This window comes from Letharia lupina, assembly GCF_014066315.1.
Source record: "Letharia lupina isolate WasteWater1 chromosome Unknown contig_20, whole genome shotgun sequence".
In the NCBI taxonomy this organism is placed as follows: Eukaryota; Fungi; Ascomycota; class Lecanoromycetes; order Lecanorales; family Parmeliaceae; genus Letharia; species Letharia lupina.
Genome location: NW_023502989.1, coordinates 1,190,686 through 1,216,962, shown reverse-complemented (window position 1 = coordinate 1,216,962; position 26,277 = coordinate 1,190,686). Strand labels below are relative to the sequence as shown.

At 49.3% G+C, this 26,277-nt stretch overlaps 12 protein-coding genes across 12 annotated transcripts; 6 read left to right on the top strand and 6 right to left on the bottom strand.

Moving 5' to 3' along the window:
- Positions 1-352: 352 nt before the first annotated feature.
- On the top strand, positions 353-2,210 carry HO133_005172 (uncharacterized protein; the record flags this gene model as incomplete). Its single annotated transcript, XM_037296084.1, has 5 exons — positions 353-445; positions 509-546; positions 600-625; positions 677-1,444; positions 1,492-2,210. 5 exons carry the CDS (start codon positions 353-355, stop codon positions 2,208-2,210), a joined length of 1,644 nt encoding a protein of 547 aa, XP_037148782.1.
- Positions 2,211-2,625: 415 nt separating this feature from the next.
- Positions 2,626-4,765, top strand: HO133_005171 (uncharacterized protein; the record flags this gene model as incomplete). Its single annotated transcript, XM_037296083.1, has 3 exons — positions 2,626-3,419; positions 3,469-4,221; positions 4,294-4,765. The coding sequence occupies 3 exons, from the start codon at positions 2,626-2,628 to the stop codon at positions 4,763-4,765; spliced, it is 2,019 nt and encodes a 672-aa protein (XP_037148781.1).
- Positions 4,766-4,936: 171 nt separating this feature from the next.
- On the bottom strand, positions 4,937-5,888 carry HO133_005170 (uncharacterized protein; the record flags this gene model as incomplete). Its single annotated transcript, XM_037296082.1, has 3 exons — positions 4,937-5,243; positions 5,379-5,582; positions 5,809-5,888. The coding sequence occupies 3 exons, from the start codon at positions 5,886-5,888 to the stop codon at positions 4,937-4,939; spliced, it is 591 nt and encodes a 196-aa protein (XP_037148780.1).
- A 529-nt stretch (positions 5,889-6,417) lies between these two features.
- On the top strand, positions 6,418-7,052 carry HO133_005169 (uncharacterized protein; the record flags this gene model as incomplete). The annotated part of the gene is made up of 2 exons (XM_037296081.1): positions 6,418-6,438; positions 6,819-7,052. 2 exons carry the CDS (start codon positions 6,418-6,420, stop codon positions 7,050-7,052), a joined length of 255 nt encoding a protein of 84 aa, XP_037148779.1.
- Positions 7,053-7,389: 337 nt separating this feature from the next.
- HO133_005168 (uncharacterized protein) lies at positions 7,390-8,912 on the top strand (the record flags this gene model as incomplete). The annotated part of the gene is made up of 2 exons (XM_037296080.1): positions 7,390-7,546; positions 7,600-8,912. 2 exons carry the CDS (start codon positions 7,390-7,392, stop codon positions 8,910-8,912), a joined length of 1,470 nt encoding a protein of 489 aa, XP_037148778.1.
- Positions 8,913-9,129: 217 nt separating this feature from the next.
- Positions 9,130-10,238, bottom strand: HO133_005167 (uncharacterized protein; the record flags this gene model as incomplete). Its single annotated transcript, XM_037296079.1, has 2 exons — positions 9,130-9,953; positions 10,007-10,238. 2 exons carry the CDS (start codon positions 10,236-10,238, stop codon positions 9,130-9,132), a joined length of 1,056 nt encoding a protein of 351 aa, XP_037148777.1.
- A 314-nt stretch (positions 10,239-10,552) lies between these two features.
- Positions 10,553-12,452, top strand: HO133_005166 (uncharacterized protein; the record flags this gene model as incomplete). Its single annotated transcript, XM_037296078.1, has 5 exons — positions 10,553-10,661; positions 10,721-10,768; positions 10,825-11,006; positions 11,054-11,322; positions 11,372-12,452. The coding sequence occupies 5 exons, from the start codon at positions 10,553-10,555 to the stop codon at positions 12,450-12,452; spliced, it is 1,689 nt and encodes a 562-aa protein (XP_037148776.1).
- A 532-nt stretch (positions 12,453-12,984) lies between these two features.
- Positions 12,985-13,959, bottom strand: HO133_005165 (uncharacterized protein; the record flags this gene model as incomplete). The annotated part of the gene is made up of 4 exons (XM_037296077.1): positions 12,985-13,360; positions 13,417-13,744; positions 13,798-13,866; positions 13,926-13,959. 4 exons carry the CDS (start codon positions 13,957-13,959, stop codon positions 12,985-12,987), a joined length of 807 nt encoding a protein of 268 aa, XP_037148775.1.
- A 782-nt stretch (positions 13,960-14,741) lies between these two features.
- Positions 14,742-16,329, bottom strand: HO133_005164 (uncharacterized protein; the record flags this gene model as incomplete). Its single annotated transcript, XM_037296076.1, has 9 exons — positions 14,742-14,840; positions 14,906-15,241; positions 15,299-15,457; positions 15,507-15,648; positions 15,697-15,797; positions 15,841-15,935; positions 15,987-16,049; positions 16,097-16,110; positions 16,175-16,329. 9 exons carry the CDS (start codon positions 16,327-16,329, stop codon positions 14,742-14,744), a joined length of 1,164 nt encoding a protein of 387 aa, XP_037148774.1.
- Positions 16,330-16,560: 231 nt separating this feature from the next.
- HO133_005163 (uncharacterized protein) lies at positions 16,561-17,939 on the top strand (the record flags this gene model as incomplete). The annotated part of the gene is made up of 4 exons (XM_037296075.1): positions 16,561-16,828; positions 16,884-17,119; positions 17,168-17,800; positions 17,931-17,939. The coding sequence occupies 4 exons, from the start codon at positions 16,561-16,563 to the stop codon at positions 17,937-17,939; spliced, it is 1,146 nt and encodes a 381-aa protein (XP_037148773.1).
- A 289-nt stretch (positions 17,940-18,228) lies between these two features.
- On the bottom strand, positions 18,229-20,251 carry HO133_005162 (uncharacterized protein; the record flags this gene model as incomplete). The annotated part of the gene is made up of 4 exons (XM_037296074.1): positions 18,229-18,708; positions 18,762-19,866; positions 19,924-20,176; positions 20,239-20,251. 4 exons carry the CDS (start codon positions 20,249-20,251, stop codon positions 18,229-18,231), a joined length of 1,851 nt encoding a protein of 616 aa, XP_037148772.1.
- A 978-nt stretch (positions 20,252-21,229) lies between these two features.
- Positions 21,230-22,410, bottom strand: HO133_005161 (uncharacterized protein; the record flags this gene model as incomplete). The annotated part of the gene is made up of 6 exons (XM_037296073.1): positions 21,230-21,444; positions 21,541-21,662; positions 21,718-21,783; positions 21,847-21,928; positions 21,986-22,123; positions 22,230-22,410. 6 exons carry the CDS (start codon positions 22,408-22,410, stop codon positions 21,230-21,232), a joined length of 804 nt encoding a protein of 267 aa, XP_037148771.1.
- Positions 22,411-26,277: the final 3,867 nt, after the last annotated feature.

The window sequence follows — 26,277 nt, the reverse complement described above, 5'->3', positions numbered from 1 at the left end:
GTTTCGAAGTCAACACTACTTAGTACTTACCTTGCTTTACTACTATTCAAAATTCCTGCCAAGCCCTCTCTTCTCCTCATTACTCACTATCATTCTCTCACCACTTCCCATCTCTCACTCATACCCTCGTTTGTCTTCTTGGTCTCAGGGCGACACTTCATTGAGGCATTGGGGAGGGGCCGAGTCTCTCGTTCACCTGCACCTTCCCACTTCATTGTTAAGTGTTTGTTAATTCCTTTCGGGCGCAGGACAACAGGACACGCTCGACTCTTGCATTGACATCAACAACAACAAATTCATTCAATCATCATCCACATCTCCTTCTTCATCGCTACACCCATCACTAGCAGTCATGAAGGGCCTGGGAATTGCGTCGGCGGGTATCGCTGCCGCCACATGGTTCGCGGCGTCAGCGGTGGCTCAACTTGACCCGATCGTGATCAAAGTATGCTCTTTCCACTAGCTTTCCTCTTCCTGCTTCTCGCTGACAATCTTTTGAATCGTTCAGGGCTCCAAGTTTTTCTACAAGACAAACGGCACTGAATTGTAGGCAGCCCCGTGGCAGTACAAAAGGAGCGTGCTCACCACTTTGCCCACAGTTTCATCAGAGGCGTGGCCTACCAACGTAAGCTCACCGAAACCACCGTCCACGCAAATCAGCTCTGACTTGCATTAGAGGATTTTTCTGGCAACGGGTCTACAACGACGACCACTGGAGGCACTGGATACACAGACCCGTTAGCAAATGCTACGAATTGTGCACGCGATATTCCTTTGCTACAAGGTCTCCAGACGAATACCATCCGTGTCTATGCTGTTGACCCAACACAAGATCACTCCGAGTGTATGCAGATGCTCACAAAGGCTGGGATCTATGTCATATCCGACCTTAGCGAGCCTGCCGTATCTATCAACCGAGATACGCCTGAATGGAACGAAGCAATTTATGACCGATACGCCAGTGTTATCGATGCTTTTTCGAACTACACCAACACCATTGGCTTCTTTGCCGGCAATGAAGTGTCGAACGCTCCCAACAACACCGCTGCAAGCGCTTTTGTCAAGGCCGCCGTTCGAGACATGAAAGCTTACATTGTTAGTAAAAACTATCGAGCCATGGGCGTTGGATATGCGTCGGACGATGATGATACTCGGATAGAGCTTGCAGATTACTTCAATTGCGGCACTGCCGCGGAAAGCATCGATTTCTGGGGTTACAACATCTACTCCTGGTGCGGGCAATCTTCCTACAGTGCCTCTTCCTATGAGGCTCGGACTCAGGAGTTCTCATCCTACAACGTTCCTGCGTTCTTTGCTGAATACGGTTGCAACAAGGTTGAGCCGCGACCGTTTGATGAAGTGGGCACACTTTTCGGCTCTGATATGACTCCCGTTTGGTCTGGCGGGATTGTTTACATGTACTTCCAGGAAGCTAACGATTATGGTAAGCTCTGTGCTTCGTGCTTTTGTCAATGGTGCTGATTAAAGCAGGGCTCGTGACAATCGGCAGCGACAACAAGGCTACGACGTTGTCCGACTACGACAATCTCTCCACTGCGATGGCCAAAGTGTCACCAAGTGGCGTCAACTCAGCCTCTTACACGCCTTCCAACTCTCCCCAAGCTTGTCCTACAACCAGTACCTGGCAAGCTGCAACCAACTTACCTCCAAGTCCCAACGACGCCATTTGCCAATGTATGGTCCAGAATCTTACTTGTGTTGCCAAATCTGGCCTCAGTGAAGATAGTATAACAACTCAGTTCAACTACATCTGTGATCCCGCACAGGGCAACAATTGCGGTGGTATCCTTGCCAACGGCACTACCGGTGTGTACGGCGCATTCTCTGGGTGCAGCGACAGCGAAAGACTCTCTTATGCCTTCAACCAATACTACCTGAACCAGACTGCCACAAACACCCAAAACACAAGCCCTTGCGAGTTTTCTGGGACTGCTCAGAAGGTCACCCCTAAGCTTGCCTCCAGTTGCAAGGCCGTTGTAAGCCAGGCGGGCTCGGCAGGGACTGGCTCTATTACGAGCACGCCTACCGGTGGTAGTAGCACTGGCAGTGGCTCTAGCCCTGGCACCACTTCTACCAGCAAAGCCGCCGCAATTATACTCAGTGTGCCTACCTTCGACTTCGGGATTCTCAAGCTTGCTGCCTATGTCACAAGTGCAATGTTTGTTGGTGCTGGAATGGTCCTGCTGTAATTTATCGTGCATCAAGATATCTGTGGGGGGAAACGTGCTTTAGCCGCCTTAGAGCAGGCCATTGGACCTCCAAACGCTTAGATGAGGATGCGCTCAAGAATCGAAGTGCTTTAACAGCGATTGTGTCACAATGGTTTTCTTTATTCACGTTAGAAACGAAGGTCATTATGGGTGTATGCATGCCGCACATGCTCCGAGAGGCAATATAATGATAAACACAAATGATAAACACAGAAAATGTACTGGCATCCTTTGCAAATTAGTAATCGGAACTGCCGCAGATTAGTGTCTGCAAAAAAGCAATTTGGCGGAAGTGTCGCCCCAGGAAACGGAAAGTAAACACAACTTCTCCCTGCCGACTGGAATACCAGTGACTGAATCTGAGTCTGTAGCTGAATTTGAGCAAGGCTACAACATGGCTAGACTTAATGATCCGTTAGACAGTGACGATGAACTTCCGGAGCTTTCTACCATACTGAGGCCTCAGACAGACGCCATCATTAGAATTCTGGCCAAGACTCCGAAGCAAGAGCACCACAAGATACCATCCCAAACAAAAGCAACCAAGAACTTAGCAAACGAGGATTTACTAACAGAAAGGCATGTAATTACTCCGAGCACCTTCACTAAAGTCTCTTCGACTGAGCCGCAGTCCAAGAAGCAACGGCCTCTAGGGCATCTAAAGCAAGCTCACGTAAACTCCCTGCTTCTCCCTATTTCCGACGCAATAATCAGTAATGCCAGGAGCGAAGATTATCGGAGCATAGAGGCAGGGGATACCGTATCAAATCGAGCCAGTCCATGGAGATTAGCCAAGGCTACTGCGGACCATAGCAAGCTTGCTCAAGCGTCGGCCAATACAAGCATACTGAATCATCATCATGACGATTCCTCCACCGATCTTTCTGGTTTCATAGTGCCTGATTCTGCTAGTGATGGGGAAGCACTGTTACCAAGGTCGCTGAAGATGAAGAAGAAGAAGAAGAGCCGAACCCCGAAGAAGATTTCTACAGCAAACCCTCAAGAACCCGGCTTTCGAGAATCTAGACGGCCTCAATCAAACACACTGCAGCCCTCTGGAACGACTGCTTTGATCTCACCTGAAGAGAAGAACAGTAGTGGAGTATGCCTGGAGTCTCCACCAAGTAATGGGCCTTTCGGATCCGAGCTGCTTGAGGCAAATCCAAACCAAGATGGCCATCTCACATCGTAGGTTCTCTGTTCAAATTCGCCATTGCAACAGCTAAGTACTGTGAAGCTCCCCTACTGAGTTCAGATCACCACATGAGTCCGAAGACAAACATCATCCATTCACGCCTCCATCGAGTCCATGGAAATCGAAATTGAAGTCGCCCTCCAAACGGCCTTGGATGCCACCGTCACCATACCGGCCGAGTATAGACGCGTTCTGGAGCCAAGATGTTGTCAACGACTGGACCGAGCAGTACTCGCCTAGGAAAATAGTCGAGTCTCCACATAAGTTTCGACTTCCTTCTATGGATAAAGACGAAGAGTTATCGCCTGCTGAATGTCCCCACAAGGTTCCAATGAAAAGCCCAGCAAAGAAAGATAAGAAAGTTATCGAACAACGGAAGCTGTTCGATGAGAAAAAACATGAGCTCGGCACCGTTTTCCTGGCCGAGCTTGATCAGACAATTACTAATGGACAGATTGCTTCAATGGCACAACCAACCGGAGGTGTTCATATCATTTGGAGTAAGAAGCTTTCATCCACTGCGGGTAGGGCGAGTTGGAGACGGGAGGCCATAGGCTCAAAGAATGATGATGGATATGTATCGAACACCACCCATCGTCATCACGCATCCATCGAGCTCGCCGAGAAAGTCATTGACGATGAAGGTCAATTCAGTCCCAATCACACCATCATGAATAAAGCTGACATCATCCAAGACCGTCTCATCAACGTAATAGCACATGAATACTGCCACTTGGCCAACTTCATGATTAGTGGCGTAAAGGATAGTCCACATGGCAAAGAATTCAAAGAATGGTAATTCTCCTCCCTGCCGCTCTCACTTCCCCTTCAAGAAGTGAGTACTGAGACGTCCTCTTCGATTTCTAGGGCACGCAAGTGCACCAACGCTTTCTCCCATCGCGCCATCAACGTCACAACAAAACACAGCTACACCATTGCATACAAGTACATCTGGACTTGCATGTCTCCCACATGCGGATTAGAGTACAAAAGACATAGCAAGTCGATTGACCCGTCAAAACATTCATGCGGCAATTGCAAGGGAAAATTAGTGCAGGTGCAGCCAGCGCCGAGGAAGGGGGTAGGGGCAGGTAAACGAAGTGGGTATCAGGACTTTGTCAAACAAGAAAACGAGCGGGTACGACTCGAGAACCCGAAGGCAGGCTTCGGGGAAGTAATGTCCATCCTAGGTAAGGAATTCAAGGAGCGGAAGAGGAATGAGGCGGAGAGAGCGAGCGGTGTTAGAAAACATAGCGCCTTGGAGAAGACTAGTTCAAGTGAGCTCGAATGTCTGGATTTTGTGGTCAGGAAGTTGGATTTTCTGAATCTAGAAACCTGAGCTTGCTGAGCACGTCTCTGTATAGTGCATTGTGGGCGTTGTACCGTGCATATCGGCACTCTCTAGGCACCATGGTCATTCATACTCCGCTCTCCCTCGCCCTGAATATTTAACAAGGGTGGCAATTACCGTATCGTCCATCTAAGATACTTCCAGCCTTATGTTCTCAACTTACTCGCCGCTGAACAGTCCCCAGTCTTTGATCGCGAAGCTCGTCACAATCTGGTGGTACATATTTCCTACTTCCTGTTCGGTCTCCCCGTATAGTGTCCCGGTTTCTGTCTCATTTGGTATCTGGCCCTCCGCCTCACTAGCGAGATGGGGTGTGTTCAAAGTGATGACTATATCCGTGCTCTGCTCCACCAGCCGGATGAGAGTGAAATAGATGTCGGTATGAGTAGGGGTGAGAGAATTTGCAGCTACGGTCGAAGCAGGAGGTTTGGTGATTGCTGTGAGAGCAAGAACGGGTGTGGGAGGTCTGTGGGGGAACAAGCGGGGTCAGGAAAGTTCCAAGTAAGATGAATGAACAGGAGCATCATCAGGTATATTCTATGTATTCATGATAGAAGAAAATTCCACGCATACCAGAAAGTGGAAGAAGACGAAAGCTTACGGGAAGTTAGGCAGCTCTGCGTTTTCAACAATGGACCTCATGCTCTTAGTATCTTTTTCCGCAACGATATCAGCGAAGTGGTATTCCAGAGCTTCTTTGTCAGTTGAAAGGTGAGAGACTCGTTCAGTGATATCGAAAGTCAGGGATATGAAGCCGTTTTTGTCGAGGTAGGCTTCTTGATTGTCTGGAACTTGGCGAATGTTGCTGTCAGAAAAACGAGGGTTAGCTGATGCAAACAGTGAAGAAATTGGCCGAAGCATCAATGGTGGTTCTTGTACTGTGAGATAGGAATTGCAGAAATCTCTACGTAAGTAGCTGCTCATCGGACCGGCAAGAAAGAGACTTGGGAAAGAGATAACCATGGATGGGTTTGACGACCGTGAGATTCTCCAAGGTGAAGGCAGTGAGATGACATAGTGATCTGTCTTACCTGACATCGGCAAAGTTGGAGGGTATATTAGCTGTGATGGCTCCGCCAAAGAGTTCTGTGTGTTCGAAAGCCGTTGTCATGATATAAAACTTTGTTGAGAGCGAGGCTCGATGAAAGGCGGGCAGTCGTTGTTCGTTGACTCTACGTAGAGGCTGCCGGATATATGAGAGGAAGGGGAGTAATTATGATTGGGATGGCTGGGACTCATGGGTTTATATATTGCGAGATAGACGAGCTGATTCCACCGGAGTTTCAGGCAGAGTAGGCAGCAAGTCCAACTGAGGCTGCGAGTTGTCGATACCATTGTTAGAGTAGTGGACCTCATCCTCATCACCTCAAAAGGTAGCAACTGTATCTTGACAAGTAATTTTCTAGATGATGGCTAACATCGCCTTGACTTTGGCATGTCAATTATGAGAATCACCAGAACGAGACAAAATTCGTGTGCCTCGTGCCATCATGCCTTCCCCGCACGACCTCCAGTCCCATTTGGGTTGAAGAAGGCTTCTCAAGTCCCTTGCCAACAATTTTCAGTCTTCAAAGCTTCTGCTCTCTTCTACACCACTCAAAGCTATTCATATATCGCTTACAGTCTTCGCCGCTTCTGAAATGGCCCAAGGTCCACGTTGGGTAAGGTAGGTGACAATTAGCCCAGCCTGCCTTTCCTTCGGGACTCCAACGCGCCCAAGAGCTACCCCCCAGTCGTACCGGATTAAAACGTCTTCGTCTTCGTACGTACCTCTTTCATGATCCTTCACAGGTTAATGAGGCCATTGGGCTTGTGAGACACGACGTTTCAAGAAAAACCTTTCCAGTTCTTTGGACCACCACAATTCATATCCTGAGAGAGGTATGCTAATACTGAGAACGTGATTCAAGGACTATGAAGGACCCTTTCCGGAAGTCTGCTTACAACAGTGATATCCTTCAATGATCCCGATTTTTCACACCCTGAAACCCGCAACTCCCTTTAATTCCACACGGCGGATCAGCATAAGATGTACTGAAAGGCGCTACTCATGAGCGATGATGCAGTCGCAGAGAAGATACTAGTAGGGTCAGGACCTGCTGAGGCGAAGGCGTTGAGTAGGGAGATGAGTAACTTTGATCAGGAGGTGTGGGATGCGAACTGCAATGGAAATGTGGAGGAAGGGAATCTTTTGAAGTTTCAGCGAAATGAAAACTTGAAGGACGTGCTACTGGCACCACCAGGACTGGGCATGTGTGGAAACGAGTCCGACTAACAAGGTATGGGGAATTGGCTTCAACACAGAGGACGCAGTAAAGTGTGAGAGCGACTTTGGGGAGAATAAGCTTGGAAAGGCATCGATGAAAGTCAGGGAGCAGTTGGCTGCTCATTGACTGCTCAGAAACCTTTTTATACTAGGTACCATTTCCTTTGACAAGATATTTTAGCGTATTCAAAATCCATAGACATTCCCCCTCCCCTAAGTTGCCAAGCATTGCCATGGATTTTGAATACGCTAAATCCGGGCGGAGAACGCGGTCCACCTCGCGTGATTCCAATAGCCAGCCGAGCCAGATTGATTCTCTCCTCCTATCGATCCAAGACCTTACACAATGACAATGGATGGCTCGAACTGCGCAACTGCCGCAGAAATTGATACGCTGGCAAAAAGTCTGCGCTTGCAACTGAAAGAATGGGAGCAATCTTTCGCAGTGGCGCATCAAGGTCGCAAAGCTGGACGCGAAGACATCAAGCAGCACCCCGATATAGGTCAGAAGCTCTCAATTTGTTATCTTTCGCAACCATCTGCTGATGCAACCAAGCACACAAGTACAAGCAGTATGATAGACTGCGAAGATCTTCTTCAAAACAAGCCACCCCTCACAACACCACTCCCTCGAGAAAGCGGCCTACTACCAACCCACACCCTGTGCCCTCAGCCCGCTCTCCATACAAGCGTCCGAAGCACGCTCACTATACCCACCCCTTAACAAGTCGCTCCAGTGACCCACCGTCTCCTACGCACGTGTCTCCTAGGACCCACCGCACGTCGATCGGGCCTACACCTCAGAAGGATGGCCAAGTCCTCGGGCTCTTCGATCAACTTTCCACATCCTCAAACTTGCAGACACCTTCCAAACGAAAAGCGCTTCGCTCGGTAGGAGGCAACATGCTAGCTACACCCTCCAAGCGTCCCCAACCGAAGGATCGAAAGCACACAGATAGAATGCACCAAAATTCTCCCATAAGCGGCACCAAGAGCGAGCTTCTCAACGATCTTTTTACCCCTTCTACCCGCCGCACAACGGATTGTTCCACTCCAGCTTCGCGGGGTGGACTATCGAAACTTCGCTCCGATGACACACCTGCCTTTCTAAGGCGAGATAGCCAGCGCGCTGACGTGGAAAAGGAGAATGTCTTAAGAGATGAAACAGGAGTCTCATGGAGTCCAGTAGCCATCCGCAGACTGCCCAAGGCTGCTGGCCGAGGTCTGAGCGCACTCGTGAGAGGATTGCGGCAGATGGAGGATGAAGGGTTGGATGAAGAGTTGGATATGCTAAGAGAGATGGAAAGCGAGATTACTCCCAGAAACCACTTGGATCAGCCCAAGGTCTTTGTCAACGATAGCCAGAGGCCGGATATGCCTCTTGGGCCCGACGGCGGCCTTGAAAGCGATGAAGATGGCGTGGAATATGCCAACGAAGGAAAAGGAAGGAACGGCAAGCCATTGAAGGTGTGGAAGAAGAAGGGGCAAAAGCGGACGACGAGAAGGGTGCTCATGAAGCCGAATACCGCAAAATGGAAGCCCGAACCGGCTTGGAAAGTTGGCCAAGCTAATAGAGATGAAGAAGATGGTATTGCTGAGACACAGACCGTGAGTGCTGATCGGTCGATAGACTGGAAAGAACGTGGCTGCGACAGCGACGAATACGAAGACATAGAAGGTAGTCAAGGAGCAACGAGGGCTGAAAACGGTAAGAGAGATGCGTTTGACAAGTTGGGAAAGAAAGAAGGATTAGCAAAGAAAGTAAAGAAGAAGATCAGCGCAACAGCGCATGCCAACTTCAGAGCGCTTAAGATCAAGAACAAGCAGTCGAAGGGGAAGAAGGGTGGTAAATTCGGTCGGAAACGGTGATTGAAACTCAGAATGCAAAGCGGGTGTCTACCTCAACAAATTGACCCCTCAGTTCATCTCTTCATTATTGTAGTGCTCGGGCCTGCGCTGGGCGACATCTCACGTTCAAGAAGCTCCACCTCACCTCCTGGCGGCCGTGCTAAGTCGTTGACTGGAAAGCCTCACATGATGGTGCCCGAACGCTCCTTGGGTGTTTGAATTTGGATATTGATCATGCTCAGCCGGGACCGGAGGGGTACTGGCTGCTGTATCTTGGGAGATGACCGCGATACGGGACATAGCGGTCACTGCGTCCGTACGAGGTTCTCCGAGCCGGGGCCTTTGAATGCATTGAGTCGATCCTATGTTGCGGTTGTTCCATGCTCCTTCGGCTCTGACCATGTGGAGATGTCTGGGCTTTGTATTCAGGCCTCGTGATAGGAATATCGTATTGCACGTGGCGATCCCAGTCTTCCAATGACGTGTATGGACTTCGGAGCCACGCTTTGAGCTCATGAAGAAACAAACGAGTATTGTCTCTCCCTAGAAATTCCTGCAGCATGTCTTCCGCCTGACTGCCTTTCACGTCCACAGTTTTCAAGATTGCAACAATGTACTCGAGCAGAAATTCCGCATTGTTTGCTCTTCTGGTGACGCCCTCTTCCCAAATGCCGTCTGGATTCAAAAATTGAAATACCTGCAATTCCCTTCGTATCCATTTCTTTGCACGCGAGACTAGCTCTTGATGTTGAACAAACAGCTGAGGTGTCAGGTCTCGAAATCTTGATAACCGATTCGAGCCAACATGGAGTGAGTAGAGCCGGAGGCTGTAAATGTCCTTGCGATGCAGTAAAGCGGTGTCTAGGTTCACTGGGACTCGAATCCGGGGTCTTCGCGGTCTCCAGCTGGAAATCCGCCGCTGATCATGGCCGTTATTGAAATGAGAGGTTCTCGAAGGGACAACGCTTGATGATTTCTCTCTTGTGTTCGATGTAACTTTGTAGACTTTGAAGTCTTCTGGCGAATTCCAGTCGTATTCCACTGAGTGCACTTCAGTGTTACCTGCGGCTCCTGTTAGCCAGAGCATCTCTCGCCAGAGGGTTCTCAATACAAACACAAGGGACAGGCAGAGCGTTCTTGAAGCCAGCTCACAAGGCACAGGAAGTCAAAGCTGTAATGGCGACATGGGGAGGCCACAGCTCTCTCAGAGACCGTGTCAAGGCATATAACGCAAGGGTCGATATGAGTGCCTGTTCCCTCTGTAGTCGCCTTGATCTCGTCGAGGGTACCCTCTAACACCCTTATTTTAGTAACGTTGACACTCTTATCCTCCTCCTCCTCCATCATGCGCAGCTCCTAGATTGTCAAGCAGACGAAACAAATGGCCCTGGGCGCGGGGTTCTTTGATTTGCGCCACAGGCCCCAGCTTGGCGCGCTAAAAGCGGTAACGGCGGAATTTCGGAGGCAAGGATGCAGCGATTCGTTGATATTACATATATGTACCCTTAGAGTTCTTCTATTGGAACAGAGACTGGAACAACCTTCAAGCAAGCGTCAGGTCTCGTCTTCTCCATAAAATACATTCTTGACAAGTGGATAGATATGAACGACTAATGGCCCAAGCATGACGTATGTTTATGATAAGGTTGTGCCTTGAGAAGATGACTGCATCCTTTACCAATGGGCCAGGGCCAATGAACCAGCGCAAGGTGGTTTCCCATACTCTCACAGGCCTGAAAAGATGGTCATGCCACAGCCGAGAGCTGCCTCGTAGGCTACATCTCCTGTCTCCCGCTCCTGCTCTGTGTAATTCACTAAATCAGAAACAGCTGTCGACCAAGTGAAAGCTCTCCATGTCTACGACTTTGATAATACCTGTATGAGCTTCCAACCTCTGCCAAATCACCTCCAGAGTAGGACTTACCCATCTCAGTGTTTATGAGTCCGTTGCCAAACCAGAAGCTATGGAACGGACAAACTGTAGGCTTCTTACAGACACAAGAATGCTTCGTCAATGGGGGTTGGTGGCATGACCAGCGTATTCTGGAGGCCACCGGTCAAGGGATTGAGAAGGAGGAGCCAAAGGCGTGGGAGGGCTGGTGGAACGAACAAATTGTACGCTTGAAGGATGATCGGGAACGGCCAATGCTGACGAAGCGAAGGTCGACCTCGTGGGACTCAGTATCAAACAGAACGACACGCTGACCGTTCTATTGACGGGACGAAGCGAGCATAACTTCGCTGACCTGATCAAACGCATCGTTGCCAGCAAAGATCTTTCTTTCGATATGATTTGCTTGAAGCCACAGGCTGGTCCGAACAGTGAGCGATTCCGCTCAACTATGATGTACAAACAAGCTATCCTAGAGGATTTGGTACATACCTACAAGGATGCGGACGAGATACGGATCTACGAAGATAGACCAAAACAGTACGCGGTTTTCTAATTGACCTCCTATGCAATACTAAAATCTCGTTAGCACCAAAGGTTTTCGTGACTTCTTTGAGAGCTTCAACGCCAACCTCCTTTCCCCAGCAGCGCAAACTCCTCGGAAACCCATAGTAGCTGAGGTGATCCAAGTTGCAGATCAAGTGAAAACACTCGATCCAGTCGTCGAGACCTCAGAAGTCCAGCGTATGATCAACAACCACAACTCTCAAAATAAAGCCGGCCGGAATCTCGAGATCAAGCGCACGGTCTTCTACACCGGTTACCTGATAGCACCCATGGACACCGCCAAGCTCCTGACCCTCGTCAAGCCTCATCCCAACATGCCTGAGACCGATGTCAAATTCCTTGCAAATAATATTCTTATCACATTTGGGCCCGCCCAGTCACCTCTTCTCAACAAAGTTGGGGGTATTGGTTTCAAGCAGACATGGCAAGTCACTGGCTTTGCTTCTCTGGACTCTAAGGTTTGGGCTGCGCGAGTCTCTCCTGTTCCACCTATATCGATATTTCACACAGACAATCATGTACCCTTCGTCCTTTTGGCTCACCACAAAACCGCGCGGCCTGGTGACGCAAATCGAATCCAAAATTGGCAGCCAGTCAGTGCAGATAAGCAATACGTGTTTCAGACCACGGTCGGCGAGAAAGTGCAGCTTCGAGTGGAGCCTGAGACCGAAGGCGAAAGCGAGTATGATAGTCTTCTCGACCGGAGGTACCTCAAGAGACGGCATAGTCCGCCGCCTGGACCTCAGCAAATCCATAGGAACGGCCATGGTAATGACGAGAATCGAAGACTCAATGGCGGGAACGGAAATAGAGGCGGCACCCAGAATCGAGGTCGTGGCGGAGGTGGTGGACGAAGTGGAGGTAATAATAATAATAGAGGTGGCAGAGGGGGGGTTCCTGGTCGAGGCGGAGGTGGTCACAACAGAGGAAGGGGAGGTGGGCAAAGAGGAGCCTATAAATCGCTTGACGACGTGGGCTCCGGTGGTGGTCGCTACAATGCGCAGAGAGGCGAGCCAAATTACGATGATTACGTACCGGGTGGGGACAACTACAATGCGGCGTTTCCTGCCCTGGGCGGCGGAGGCTTACCTTACGGCAAATAAGTCTGTACGACATCTTCTCGCTAAGGTTCCGGTATGCGCTACATTAATATTGAGGACACTGGACGAGAGGAGCATCACAATGGGAGCTCTAATAGGCTACAGGTAGGCTGCTCTAATGAGACCCCCCCGGCTTTCACTTGTCCTATTGCTTGTTCATACCCTATACGCATTTGTATATATTCCGTTTTCTTGCATTATGTATAATGATAATGATGCCTGTCTCTACATCCATGGCCCGTTGCCAGGATTGTGGCAAGAGTGGTTTGGAAGAACACATCGCACTCTGATGTTGGTTGGTATTTGCTCGCTCCAGACCCCTGAAAATGCAACTCTGATCGACCGGGGAGATGATTTAGATGCGCTGTACAGTCGGCATAGAGGTGAGGAAGGGTATATGTGAGCCGTCGGTCTTTTCCACCATCATCAACACAAGTAATGCTCGCTGAAAAACGTCAAAACAGGTTACTTCTCATCTTCAATTTCCTTGCTTTGCGTCTACTGTTCCAATCGCAATTCGCAATCGCCCGATCGATCATTCGTCTGTCAATTGATCCAAAATCCTGATACTCAAGATCATGACCAACAAACCAATCGTGACGATGATCAATAGCGCAAATCCAAACCATCCCAGAATCATGGCGGCGGTCCCCACTCCACTTTTAACGCTACCATTGCCTAAGTCCTGGGCGATCGTACTTGCTCCCACGGACGCCGTGTGTTGCCATAGGACGGAAACGAGTACAAAGACGGAGGCGACGAAGATGAGGGCGAGGGCGACTTGAGAGACTGGGCGCGAGGGAAATGGTTTAACTTCTCGGTCGGAGCCGTTGTCATCGTGCTCTTCGTGCCAACCGGGAAAAGTGGCGAGGAGGAGGAAGCAGACGAACGCAAGGACAATGGCGACGATTCTGAAAAGGGGCGTCAGCAAACCCTTCGCGGAAAGGACAAATTGGGAGAGACTCACATTAAGTACGGAAACACAATACTGTCCTTGAAAGTATTTGCCACCCATATAAGATTCAGCGGATCCTGGTCCACGGAAACCTGCGTCGCCAAACTCGACGCGTTGTTACTGCACAAAAAAGATCCACCGTCGGGGTTGATGCATATACCGAAGTAGCCAACACGGACTTCGAGTTGCGCTTGTCCAACGATGTTGGCAATTGCCGTTGTGACACCAGGGTCGACCTGTGAGGGATCGAAGCTCGGCGGGTAGGACTTGTAATAGAGGGATATCAAGAATATGCTGGGAATCAGAGGCGAGGAGGAGGAGCAGCCTGCTAGGAGGAGTGCTAGGAGGAGTCAGTCAAGAGCAGCCTCGGAGAGGATTCCCAGGGAGGCCCACAGAGCAGAATGATCGCTATAGCAATGAGGATCATGAGAACATGGTGATAGCCCAAGAATGGTAAGGCCCCTGAAGTGAGATATTAGTGACGATCGCTCTAAAGGCAAATCTTTGGAAGCAGGACGTACTCCGAAAGCTCATGACGAATCTCATGTTCGCCATCTCGATGGTCCTTCGGCTTCACCGCCGGCCTCACTGAACTGTCTTCCCAATTGCCCTGTGCGCACCTGTCCTTCGAAAAGGACAATACCTTTGTGTCCGCTCAGTCCTTGGAACAGCTTGATGTTTTTCCGTGGAATATTTATGGTAGCGCAAATGTGGAATGTGGAGGAGCTAGATCTGTTAAAAGAGAATATGGAAGAAATGGTAGAATTTGGTCTCGTAGGTTCGTCAGAAGGTATCGCTGGATAGTAGTAGTGGTATCGGTGTAAAGGTAATGTGTTGATATCGAGAAAAATTGTCTTGATATCCAGCTTAGGTTCCCCAGGGTGCGCAGCGACTAGGATATGCAAGCAGCATGGCGGGCTTCAATAATGTGGCAGGTGTTTACTTTTACTTGCGGGTTGCTATGGGACAAGCGCAGAAATGGGATAAGCGCAGAAATAAGGTTTTTGGTAGTCAAAGCCCAACTCAACTCACTTTACATATGCAATGACTATTCACCGAGTACAGCTTGATGAGGAACCACCGAACCACGTACGTAGTCATACAATGTCATCTGTCACAACATTGAGATTCGGTTGAGCGTCCCTCATGAGTCTGCCTGAAGCATGATTTCTAGAATAGGTACTTCACCTCTGTGAAGACTACGGCAATGTCAAATTCAACGGTTGCCGCGATTACAGAGTCCCGCATCTCAGGCTTTTCTCTTCTTTGGCGCCTTCTATGACATCTGTGGCGTATGTACATAATGAAGCAATGCGCCAACTAAATGCGACAGCGGGTCACTGATCGTCAATGACATGCAGGTATTTCTTCTCTTCTCTCTTTTCCCGCTCTGTAGCTGGTGGGAGATCGTAGAAAGCCGAGCTCCTATACCCTTGCTGATAATTTCGCAGTCGGGTCAGTCTATCACTTCCCATATCTTGGGCACCTCCGGGGAACTGACCAGATAATGAAACGTGTAATTCTTCAGTTCAGCCGGCTCCATGCCCAAGTCCTTGAAGGTCTTAGCCTTCGGGTCGATCTCTTGATCAATGTACTCTCTTTCAACCTCATCCGCAGATGTGGTCTTCCACCACAGGAATCTATTAAGATATTTCGCCGCTGGCTTCAGCAGAGGTTTGGGAAGATTCAAATGCCGACGTTTCTTGTAGATTTCTTTGTCAACCAGTTCTGCTATTTCAGCCATGGAGTAGTTGGTGGGGCCATAGAGCTCAAAGGTCTCGGATGCTGTATTGTCGTCTTCTAACATAAGTGATAGAGCAGTGCCCACATCGATGGCCTGAAGGAGCATCAGAGTTTGTCATAGACGCTTAAGTAGATGAGAGAAGACGCTCACATGTACAGGCCAGAATCTTTCCTGCATGTGGTTCGACGTGAACAGATTCGTTACGCCCGCAAGTTTGTGCAGCAAGCGATCCTCGAAACCAAAGAGAGGGGCCGGTCTGACAATTGTTGTCTCGGGAAAGATATTGCGTACTACTTCCTCTCCACGAGCCTTTCAACTTCTCAGCAGGCTTTACTGTTTTCAGCTCACTTCAAAATACCTTTGTACGGAAAAATTCTGATGGTGAGTTCTTATTCGCATTATAGGACGAGACATGAATGAAGCGGTCAACATCGTATTTGGCAACGGCTTCGGCTATCCGTTCTGCGCCTTCGACATGGACGTCTTCAAGATCGAAGTTCCTACGGACTATCAGTACAGGTCTTTCTGATTATTCGAATACGCCATACTTGGTAGGATAGTCCCGTCCAACCAGATTGTAAACGACATCCGAATGTCGAACGCTTTCTTCTAGGGACGCCGTATTTCGAAGGTCGTATTCCCGCAAAGACTATCAGCCTCTAGGGAAAGGAAAAGGCCACCGAAAGACTCACCATGAACACGACTCTGCCCAGATCGCCTGTAACCTTCAAATGCCGCTTTGCCATCTCTTCGCGAAAAGGTATGACAACGGTACATCCTCGTGAGGCTATCCCCCGTCAGCTGATGCCGTAAGAGCCAACTCTCCCCGTTTTCATACCTAGCCTGTGAACGATGTAGCGCCCCAAGAAGCCTGTAGCCCCGAAGACTGTTGCGGTATGTCCTGATACTGATCAACGTAGTCCTACGGCGGGCATTGCGAGGGCATACCTCCAAGTGAGGACCTAAGGGTAATTTAAGAGTACGTCTCAGGCGATACTAAATTTGCAAAATGGCGCTCGAGCTTACCTGCCACCCTGTATCCTAATGATTGGCTTTCCCGTCCTCGAGATAGCTACATCCTGTAATGTTCTCCGACAGACAAGGGCCGCGTTGAGTGGTCTTCGGGAATTGATTGCAGTACGCAAGCTATTGGAACCCTGTTGGGCCCAACACTTCTGCATGATTGTGTGCTGGACCATCAGACCATCTTCTAGTGGGGAGAAAGAGCGCAGATTGAGTTGTTGCGACGCCGGACGGGGATAAGAAACTCCGCACTAACGCGCTTCTCGCAGCCGCGCGAGCTTGAAGGCTTCATGGAATTTAGGTGGGCAGGATCTTTCCGACAGGCACCTTCGAAATCTGTACCTAGCTAAACCAAGACTGAAGGGTTCCAACTCGAACGAGAGTCAGCTATGGATCCGGAGGTTATCTCCAACTTCCTCTCCGAACAGCGAGAGGCTGCGCCAGAAGACCTACAGCAGAGCTTCTTGACGATAGAGGACTACTGGGACCGAAAGCTGTGGCATCAGCTCACCGATGTACTTGTCGAATATTTCAATACAATTGCCAGCGCCCCGCAAAGACTGGCCCTGTTCCGCAAATTCATTCTGAGTTTCGCTGAGAAGATAAATCAGCTCAAATTTGTGTCGTTGGGATTCCTAGCAGCTTCGCAATGTCAAGGTTCGTATTGTCGTTTGCCCAGGAAGTTAATACATAATCCCTAACTATGGTAAAGATGACAATGAGCGTCTCAGCTTCCTTACAGATCTCACCAAGAAGGTCAACAAACCGTCGTCTCAAGATGCCTACGTCTACGCCTTGGTAGCTGCGGCGGAGGTCAAGTTACAATTGCATGACTTGAGCGGTGCTCGTAAAGACCTCGATACGGCAGATTCAATACTTGATACGTTCGATTCCGTTGAAACCGAGGTCCATGCGACGTTCTACCGCATTAATGCCAGCTACTACCAAGTAAGCCTCATATCTCATCTGAACAACATCCTTTGCTGACCATGACAGGCCAACGAAGACTTCGGCGCCTATTACAAGAACGCTCTCCTCTACCTCGCCTGCATCGACCTCTCTACACTTACTCAGACAGACGCCCAATCTCGCGCTTACGACCTTAGCATAGCGGCTTTAGTCTCTGATGCCATTTACAATTTCGGGGAACTCCTGCTGCATCCCGTTCTTGAGACTCTTGCGTCGACTGCCCACGCTTGGCTCAGAGATCTCCTGTATGCGTTCAACCGCGGCGATCTGGCCGCTTACAGTGTCCTTGAAGCGAACTTGTCCAAGGCCCCGCAGCTTGAGCAACATAAAGAGTTCTTGTACCAGAAGATCTCCCTGTCCGCACTTACGGAAGCCGTATTTCGCCGTCCTCCACACGACCGGGCCATGACATTCCATACGATCTCGAGAGAGACGAACGTGGCGCCGGCGGAGATCGAGATATTGATCATGAAGGCCTTGAGTTTGGGGCTTTTGAGGGGCAGTATCGATCAAGTTGCGGAGATTGCACGGGTTAACTGGGTACAGCCAAAGGTGTTGGATCCTGGGCAAATCGATGGGATGAGGGTACGACTGAGAGAGTGGGATAGCAGTGTCAATCAGTTGGGGAATTGGATCGAGGGGGTAGGGAAAGACGTCTGGGTGAGTTAGCTTTTCAAAGCCATGTCTTCCTGATTCGTATTGCGTTTTGAGTTCCGAGGCTTGTCAAAGGAATGAAAGCAATCCTCCAATCTGGTCCCACAAGAGACAGCCTGACTCTAATATCCTTTAGGCTGCTTGAATCAGAATGGGAGGACGGCCGAAGAGACCACCAGCATTTCTCGGAGCTTTTAAGCGTTCGTGATTTGAAAGCGTACGGCACAATGCAATAGACCCGAAACAAACTCTGAAATTCTGTGTCCTAAGAAGTTATATGAGCACAAGGAACCAGCATTTGGCTCCAGATTGGCCGGTACTTTCTGCAGATATGGAATCAATCAATGCATACAAGTTCCGCCGTGCAAATTGATAGATGAATGAGTCTCCGTCATATCTTCCAAAGTCTTTCTCATTGTATAAACTTTTCTATACTAATTAACGAGAACACCTCCAATCATCCAAGCGGGCCACCAAACACACCAGACAACAACTTGGGTCCACAGCCCATTGACCTTCCAGCCAAACGCTGCCTCTGCCAATGTCTCACCTAAGTCAGCACCCCATATATAGCATACAGCCCATACCACTACTGGTGGGGACAGAAGCTGCAATACGAGGGTCGAGATGTATTTACGAGCATTGGAAGGAAAGACATCCTTGGCATCAACGGAGGATGAAAAAGGGTTCCCCGTGAAAGTCAAAGGCGTCGACAGGAGCCCAATGAACAGTGAAAGCGAGAAGTTCAAGGTGGCAAGCGTGGCAAGAAACATGCCTAGGACAAGTAGGGAGATTGACTGGAGAAGTAAATGATGTTGTGGTGTTAACGGCGTGTGACGGCGGATGGAGGTCGCCAGGACAGTTGGTAGGATAAGATTGAGAAAGGTGAAGAGGAGAAAGCAAGAGGGGAGAGTCTGGGATGAAGATCAGCCTGTGCTGCAAGACAGGAAGGCGATTCAGGACTTACATTGCGAGACGAGTTGATGAATACATAAAGGGGTATCACGCCGAGGAAGTGGAGCGACACTACCAGGGCTACAGGCAAGAATAGTTGGCGTTCGAGTATGGTCAGATTCTCCTTGGGTGTGATTGCTGTCATGCCATCCTTTTGGACTATCTCCATTTCGGTTTTCTCTTTTTCGGGCATAGTACTTGCGACCTTTGGCGCTGGCGGTCGGCCGCTGCGAATCCACAACGCGATCGCCATGATGGTAAAATTGACTGCCACCAACATAGCACTTGGAAGATAAGTTCCAATACTGACGAAGCGGTCTGCCTGCATGAGCAAGTAGAAGAAGAAGCTCTGGTGGAAGTGCTCGAGAAGATTGTTGAGGCTTCGAAATATGCTCTCTACGCATCTGCCCATTGCCATTTCGTCTTGCCAGCCGTCGCCAACGGCCTGCAACGTGATGGCGTCGACATGGTAAGGAATGAAACTGCTGTGTGGCCCAGAGGAGTAACCCAATCCTTGGCTGACCATGCCTCGTAGCATTGTCTGTAGACGTTCTTGATAGCTGTCATTGTGCTTCCACATGCGCTGGAGGGAAACTCCAATACCCAACTGCCCGCTGGCAATGGAGACTGCAGTGTTGAATAGATCAAGATTTGGCAACTGACCGTTGATCCCGTCGTAAACAATGTGCAAAGACTCGAAACGATGGTCGAGGGCATTATCGATAACCACGACGCCTTGCAATGCGCCACTTTTCAGCGGTAAAGGGGCAACAAAGAAAGATGTATGCTCATCGTGATACGCATCAACCCAGGCTTGAGGTCCAGCTCTACTATCGCCAGTGATCAGGATAATTATGTCCTTCGACCAGAGAGACCACCGCTTGAAATATCTTGCCAATGCCAATGCAAGAGCCACTCCGCTCTGGTTCAAGTCCCCATCCATATTCGTCCAGGCAGCAACGAGCACAATAGCTTCCGTAGCATCTCCCCGCGGTGCATGAAGTATAGCATAGACATTCTCTCCGCTGTAGGTAGTGCCTGCAGCGTGGTATTCGTATTTCTGCCTCGCAGGTCTCAAGTTGGCTGATTCGAAAATGTCACTGAGCTTTTCATAGATCCTGATCGCAGTCGGCTATTAGAAAATATGTACTCTAGCAGAACTCCTGCATACGCACGCTTTCTGATCCTTGCCAACCAGAGCTTGGATCTCGTACTTGTAGGCATTGAAGACATTCTGTTCGCTCCCTCCGAAATACGTGTGCACCTGACCTGGGAGGAGAGCATTCTCAGAAATGTACGTGTGTCTTGAATATTCGTTAAGAGGGAGCAGGCAGAGCCAGACTACCCCTATGAAGATGCATAGAGCTGAGAGGTACGGGGGAAGCTTCAGGAGGCGCGGGTCTCGTCGCAATGCCAAGATGGTCGGAGCTTCTATGGCCATTAGTACATACAGTATGCGCGGGAGCTACTGATCTCTTTTAAGGACTCACATATAAAAGCCATGGTGGAGCATCACGGTTGACGGTTAAAAGTCCGGTGTCAAGAATCCAAATTTATACGAACCTGAAAAGTTGCCGTGCCGAGGAAGGCCCAATTCTTGACAAACATGGTCAAAGTGAAACCCTTGTGAAATCTGTTTTGTATATGATTCCAACGACTGCCGCAATTTTGAACAATTTTGATGTCTTCTGGCCTCGCTATCTCACAACGCATCTGGCGGCGTCCCTGTTGCTCCGCATATTTTGACAGCTACTGCGGTGAGGACTCCACTTTCTCGGACGAACATTCTACTTTTCTATTGGTATATGATGGGGGATCAATTCACGAGGGTATTTGGATGATCAATCGTACATGTTAGAGCACGCATTATTCAGACGACGGAGAGGCTGACAAATAGAATGGCGGGCTGCTGCTCGTCCTGCGATAGCATTAGACCGTGGCAGCCAGCAGTGAAATATAACAATTAGACCTTCATCAGCATGCTAAGGACAGACGAGAATCTCTAAAATCCTTCGAATCCATGCAAAAAGTTCGATGCAGCTTTCCCCCCCGAAATCCACTCTTGAGATGTCAGAGCACTCATTTGAGCTCGTCGAGCTCAGAAACGGTGTATTTCGCAACGATATCCTGACAGGCCATGCACGCTTGGGGCCGGAAGGTGGATTCTTCATAGTAAAGGTGAAGGCAGTCGAATGCAAAAGAGTCCACAAGCGCTTCAAAGACTCAGAGTTTCAAGGCTGCCAAGATACCACGATTGATAAAGAAAAGCGTTGCCTACAAGCCCACCATTAGACCTCGGGTATGTCTCGTTGATGTTGGTCAATATGAACGGCAGGAAAGCTTGAAAGTCATGGTTTGGTACATTTAGATAGATTGTACGTCGCAACCTGCTTCACTCAAACTGGACGACAGGTTCCTCGAAATTAATAGCGATGATACTTTCTTATTTCGACAATGCCATTCGATGGCTAGAGTGAGACACTATGGCCCTAGTCTTTCCGTGGATCCGATGTATGAGCCCTCATTTACGTCGTCCACGCTAGGCGCGTTCGTAGTCGGCAGCACGCCATACCTTCCATATGTTTTCTGGTCTATAGAGACATAATGCGGAAGGCGACCGAGGAGGTTTAGTTTGCCCTCGATCCAACGAAGAATCTTTTCAGGAGGTGCAAGGATCTTGAGGTAACCTAGGCCATCTGGTGTACGTGGAATTGTCAGTATATTCATGTGAGTGACGTGGCACTTCACACGGAAAGCGATTCAAGAAGGAATTGCAAAGAGAGAACACTGACAGATATAGCCGATGCCGACGCTGCAAAGATGGCCAAGAAAGGATGTATTTGGTACGAGTGCGGTGACGAAGACAAGTGCCAGGAGCGGAGTGGTCCACGTCGGTATGCGACTTGTGCCAATACTTGCGTATGCATGTCAGCTGAAGCAAGGGTAGAGAAGGGCGTAAGTGGGCGCACGCAAAGTACGGATTCGCCCTGAATGCTTTGATGCCCTCTGCGCCGAGAAGTACAAAAACCCAGACACTGTGGATAGTATTAGCATTATCTATAGTCCCTCCAGCTCTTCAAATGGCATTTTTTTCGCACCTTGCGCCCATGACCGCTGTATTTCCCCTCAAAAGCCCACGTTCGATCAAAAGATAAGCAGCCGCGGGGAGAGTGGATAATGCTAGCGACAATTGGTTAATTAATGGGGAACTCGTTTGACCTTCGGATGTATACGTACGCCCAACAAACATCGCTGCGGTTAAGAGTGTGCCATGGTCGGCTTCAAATCTTTCTAAGAGTGGAGCAAGCGCCACAGTATTGAGAAGGGCATGAAGGAAGCCTAAATGGATCAAAGGATATGTATTCAGCCGGTACACTAAGGGTGGATGTCAGGTCAGCTTGATTGTTTACGAATACTTTATATCTTCTAGTCCATCACCATTTGGGGGACGCTTCCTAGGTGCTAGCACTTGTAGACATACTTGTGCCTAAGTTGACTTCCAAAGGCACTAACGCCCCCCATTGTGCAATGTCCCACGCGGTCTGAAACTCTAGGATCCAGAACAGTATGATAAGAAGTAAAATGATGCGTGTAAAGAGTGGAATACGGAAGACATAGGACCGCAGCCTAGCAGGATTGAACTGAGGAAGAGTAGGTGCCATGTTGAGAGGCTCGCGTGGGGATCGCTCAGCCAAATTCCGCTATCTTTGCATCGACAATTTAGCTGGTATTTGCGCTTTTCTGTCGTTCTGGTTGCTTAGAACACAGCCCATCGTAAATTATTCGTATGCTGTAGCTCAATCAAAAATGATGTGGACTTCTGGCTTCTGCTGCTGGCAGTAGCACGCGAGCCTCGGGCCCTCGGTAAGCCACGCCGACTCGCCGAGGAGCCACCCTCGATTGCCTTACCCGCAACTCTAAATAGCCGCTGTACTTACTCCAAGAATCCAACCCTTCATTTTCAACAAAGGGCGAAAATCAGGATTTCTCGAAGCTCTGTTAGACTACTCTGTTCCACGCCGTCTGTTACGGGAAATCGGTCTATTGGGTCCAACAGTTCGAAGTCCTTTCTTCGCGACAATCGGACAAGGAGACTGCGGTGGCCCTTCCTTACCATGAGCGGAACTGAACAAGATGATGACGAGCAATTGTGAGATCCTCTCCAACGTGATAATGGACAGACGTTTCTAGTGCCAACCTGCCTCCATTCTTTGCAAGGCTTATGTCTGCTGTAATACTAAATGAAGTTCGTTTATTAATAGTAGCTAGGGAGCTTCACGGTGATACTCTTGCGGCATTGCACGAGTTTTACTCGGAAAGGGAATTGAAAGAAAAGCGCTTTCAAGACCTGAAAAGCAGTATTGAGCAAAAGAGCTCTCAGGCCCAATTGAGCATGGACATGTTTTCAGAAGATTGGAATGCAAGTCAATTCTGGGTATGCCTCAGATATCTTGAAATCCTTTCTGGAGTCTAACGTGCTCAGTACAGTGACGAAACAGCGAGTGTCCTTGCAAAACAACTTCTCCAGGGTTCCACTGCTGCTACAACCAATATTTGTATCGTACGTACATCTTGGAGCCGATCCTTCCTGTTCGGTATTGAAATTGAGTCACACGACGACTTTCCGGAGCAAAGGGACCTTTCTACTTCCAAAACCTGTCTTGCAACTCCACTTTTCTGCCTCGAAGAAACAATACTGACTCCAAGAGCTGCGTAGATCTCTGCGCCGAGTGTGTTCGTGCAGCTCAAAAACTTGATTGTCAAATAACATTCCGCAGTTCCCATATCTTGTTCATCTCTGGCTAAACGATGTCAGGCTTCAGACAAGTACCAGGTCTCGAGTATCTGCCTTCTTGAATTCGACCATCGATTTGACGTTTTCCGAGAATTCATCCATTATGACTTTGAACATCCATTAGCGCTTCCTGGTCGGTCGACAACCTTGTCCGTTGGTCAGTAGTCGTCAACATCTAACAGCGCTTATCAGGTGACATGAAGGGCAAGTATGACTGCATTCTCTGCGATCCCCCATTCCTGAGTCCTGATTGTCAGACGAAAGGTAAAGCTCGTGACAAAAGCGCAACAGGACAATCGGCTGACTGCTTGTATGACAGCCGCCATGACGATTCGCTGGCTCTCGAAACCTGCCTTACCAGACGCAGATATACCTAGCCCAAGGATCATCGTCTGCACCGGCGAGAGGATGGAGGTACGAATATTCTGAGTCTTAATTGCCTATTCCATCCCAACCCTTGCGCCTTGAGACACGCCTAGGCGGTTGCTCACGACTCGAAAACCCTTCCCGAGTAGAGAATGCTGACTCCGAAATCATCAAAAGGAGCTCGTGCTCAGGCTGTACCCTGGAATCACAACGACCACCTATGCTCCTCAGCATGCTCAGAATCGACTCAGCAATGATTTCAGTTTGTACGCAAATTTTGAAAGCGAGGCATGGTCATGGCGACGAGGAGCATAGACTGTGTCCGAGCTCTCTCTCTTACCGCGTAGTATGTGTGTTGGTGAATTACTTCATCCGGTAAAGCGTGCCGCATCTGGCTAGCCTGCCCCTCGCCGCCCTCCGCTTTCTGCTGCTCTCCCCTCGCTTTTTGGCTGCTATCACAACTCTTGGATGCTCTCTCCCTATCAGTGAGAAGAATACACCTCCATATCCTACTCTCCACGGTAGTGGCGGTAGACTTAAGGTTTTCATCTAGCGCCCGACGCCGCGCTTACACAATGGTTTGAATTTCGGTGATCTAGGAGTTTCACATTTGCAACTCGTAAATCAGTCGGGCATTTATTTTTAACACGCCTTTTGGCGTCTACTCTTCACTCGAGTCTCACCACTTAAATAGACAAGGACCGAATGCCTTTGTACTTGCTTTCCTCATACCTACTTTATTATTACGCAGATCCCTAAAGTCGCCTGTTTGACACGAATTTGGCGTTACCTAATGTTGTGGGCGGGCAATGTTGGAATTAGGCTGTTGGGCTGTTGGACAAGAAACCATCAAAAAGTCCCACCTCGCTCGCTCGTATCAATGAATTGGCATCAATAAGCTTCGCCTCGCTCGTAATTCATGGAAATGAGGTTGGTGCCCTCGGTGCTAGAGGCTACAAAGCCATCTCCATCCTCCATCTTTTGACGGTTTTCTTTTAACAACTCTACAACCCCTCCCTTTTTGGCTTCCTGCTTTTCATTCTTTCACTACCAATCTTTACTTCTTAGATCGTACGGCCTGATCTTCAAGATGCAGGCACTCCCCCTTCCTTTTCCTCCTCTTCGATGCACTGTACTTGGTACATGCTGCGACGGTGCCTCATTATGTTGATCTGGCCCCTCGTAACATTGCTCCCCTTGCTGAGGCGGCTCTCATCAAAGCTACTGCGTCCACAGTGAGAAAAGTTCTCCGGGTACCGCCAAATCCTTATCTAACGAGTTATAGACGAATTTTGCACCCCCTCCTGGTACCGATCTCGAGGTGTATCCCACCAGCTACACCCCTGGGGGCCCTATTCCCACGGGAGGTCTCACTGTCGTCTTTTCAATTACGACCTCAGCGCAGCTCAGGACCGCGTACCAAGCACATTGCGAACCCCAAGGACTCGACTACTCGGATTGCAGTAATGCGTTGGCCCAGATTTTCGGAAGCCAGCAATCTATTCAGAAGAGATTTGCGCCGTCACCGGCCGGAGTCGTGCTCGGATTAATCGCATTTATCTTTATAGGTGTCGCGAGTTTTCTTTCGTCATCAGCGGCAACAGGCAATCAAGTCGCAAACACGCCAATCACCGTATCTATTCCGCCGAGTGCCCTAAGCACGATCCCGACAGCGAGGTTCGTCGGAACATGATCAGACCTTCGCTCTCTGTCTATAAGCAGCTGACATAAGGCAGCGCAACAAACAACCAACCAAGTAGACGTGACCTGCTGGCCGCAGAAGGACTGTTCGGGCTCCGCACTCTGGTCCTACAACACCACAAACGTCGCGGCTACACCAGGGCAAACCCCAACTTGCTACACTCAAACAAAATGCCAATGTATAACCTATGCCTCGACCGATGTCGTATCCAGGTCTGGAACGGCCACGAATGTACCGGGAGCAGTTCATTCGCGTACGCACCGTCAGGTTGCCATGTGCAGGCGAACGGAAAGGTGGAAACGGCCGGGACGAATTCTTTGCACTTTATTCCGGTTTGTTAAATGGTAGGAAGAAGTTGAAACAGGCTGTGCAGGGTGCTCTGTATATGATACTTAAATCACTGCAATGAATCTAGCTCCATCTTTTCTCTTCCGTCGCTAGCCGACTCGCTTTGATTTCTGTTCTCCAGCGCTGTCTTCGTTCGGTGGATCTCCAGCTATGGGACCTGATCTCCTTCAGCATAGAGCATTATCTTGATAAGTACATTGCCGTGGTAGCTAGAGACTCTCCGAGCCAAGGAAAGATGGTCTAGCCGAGCCAGGGAGTGGATTAAACAATGTGCAACAGCCCCACCACGGATCAATTTGCGAGTGGAGTACTCGTAAG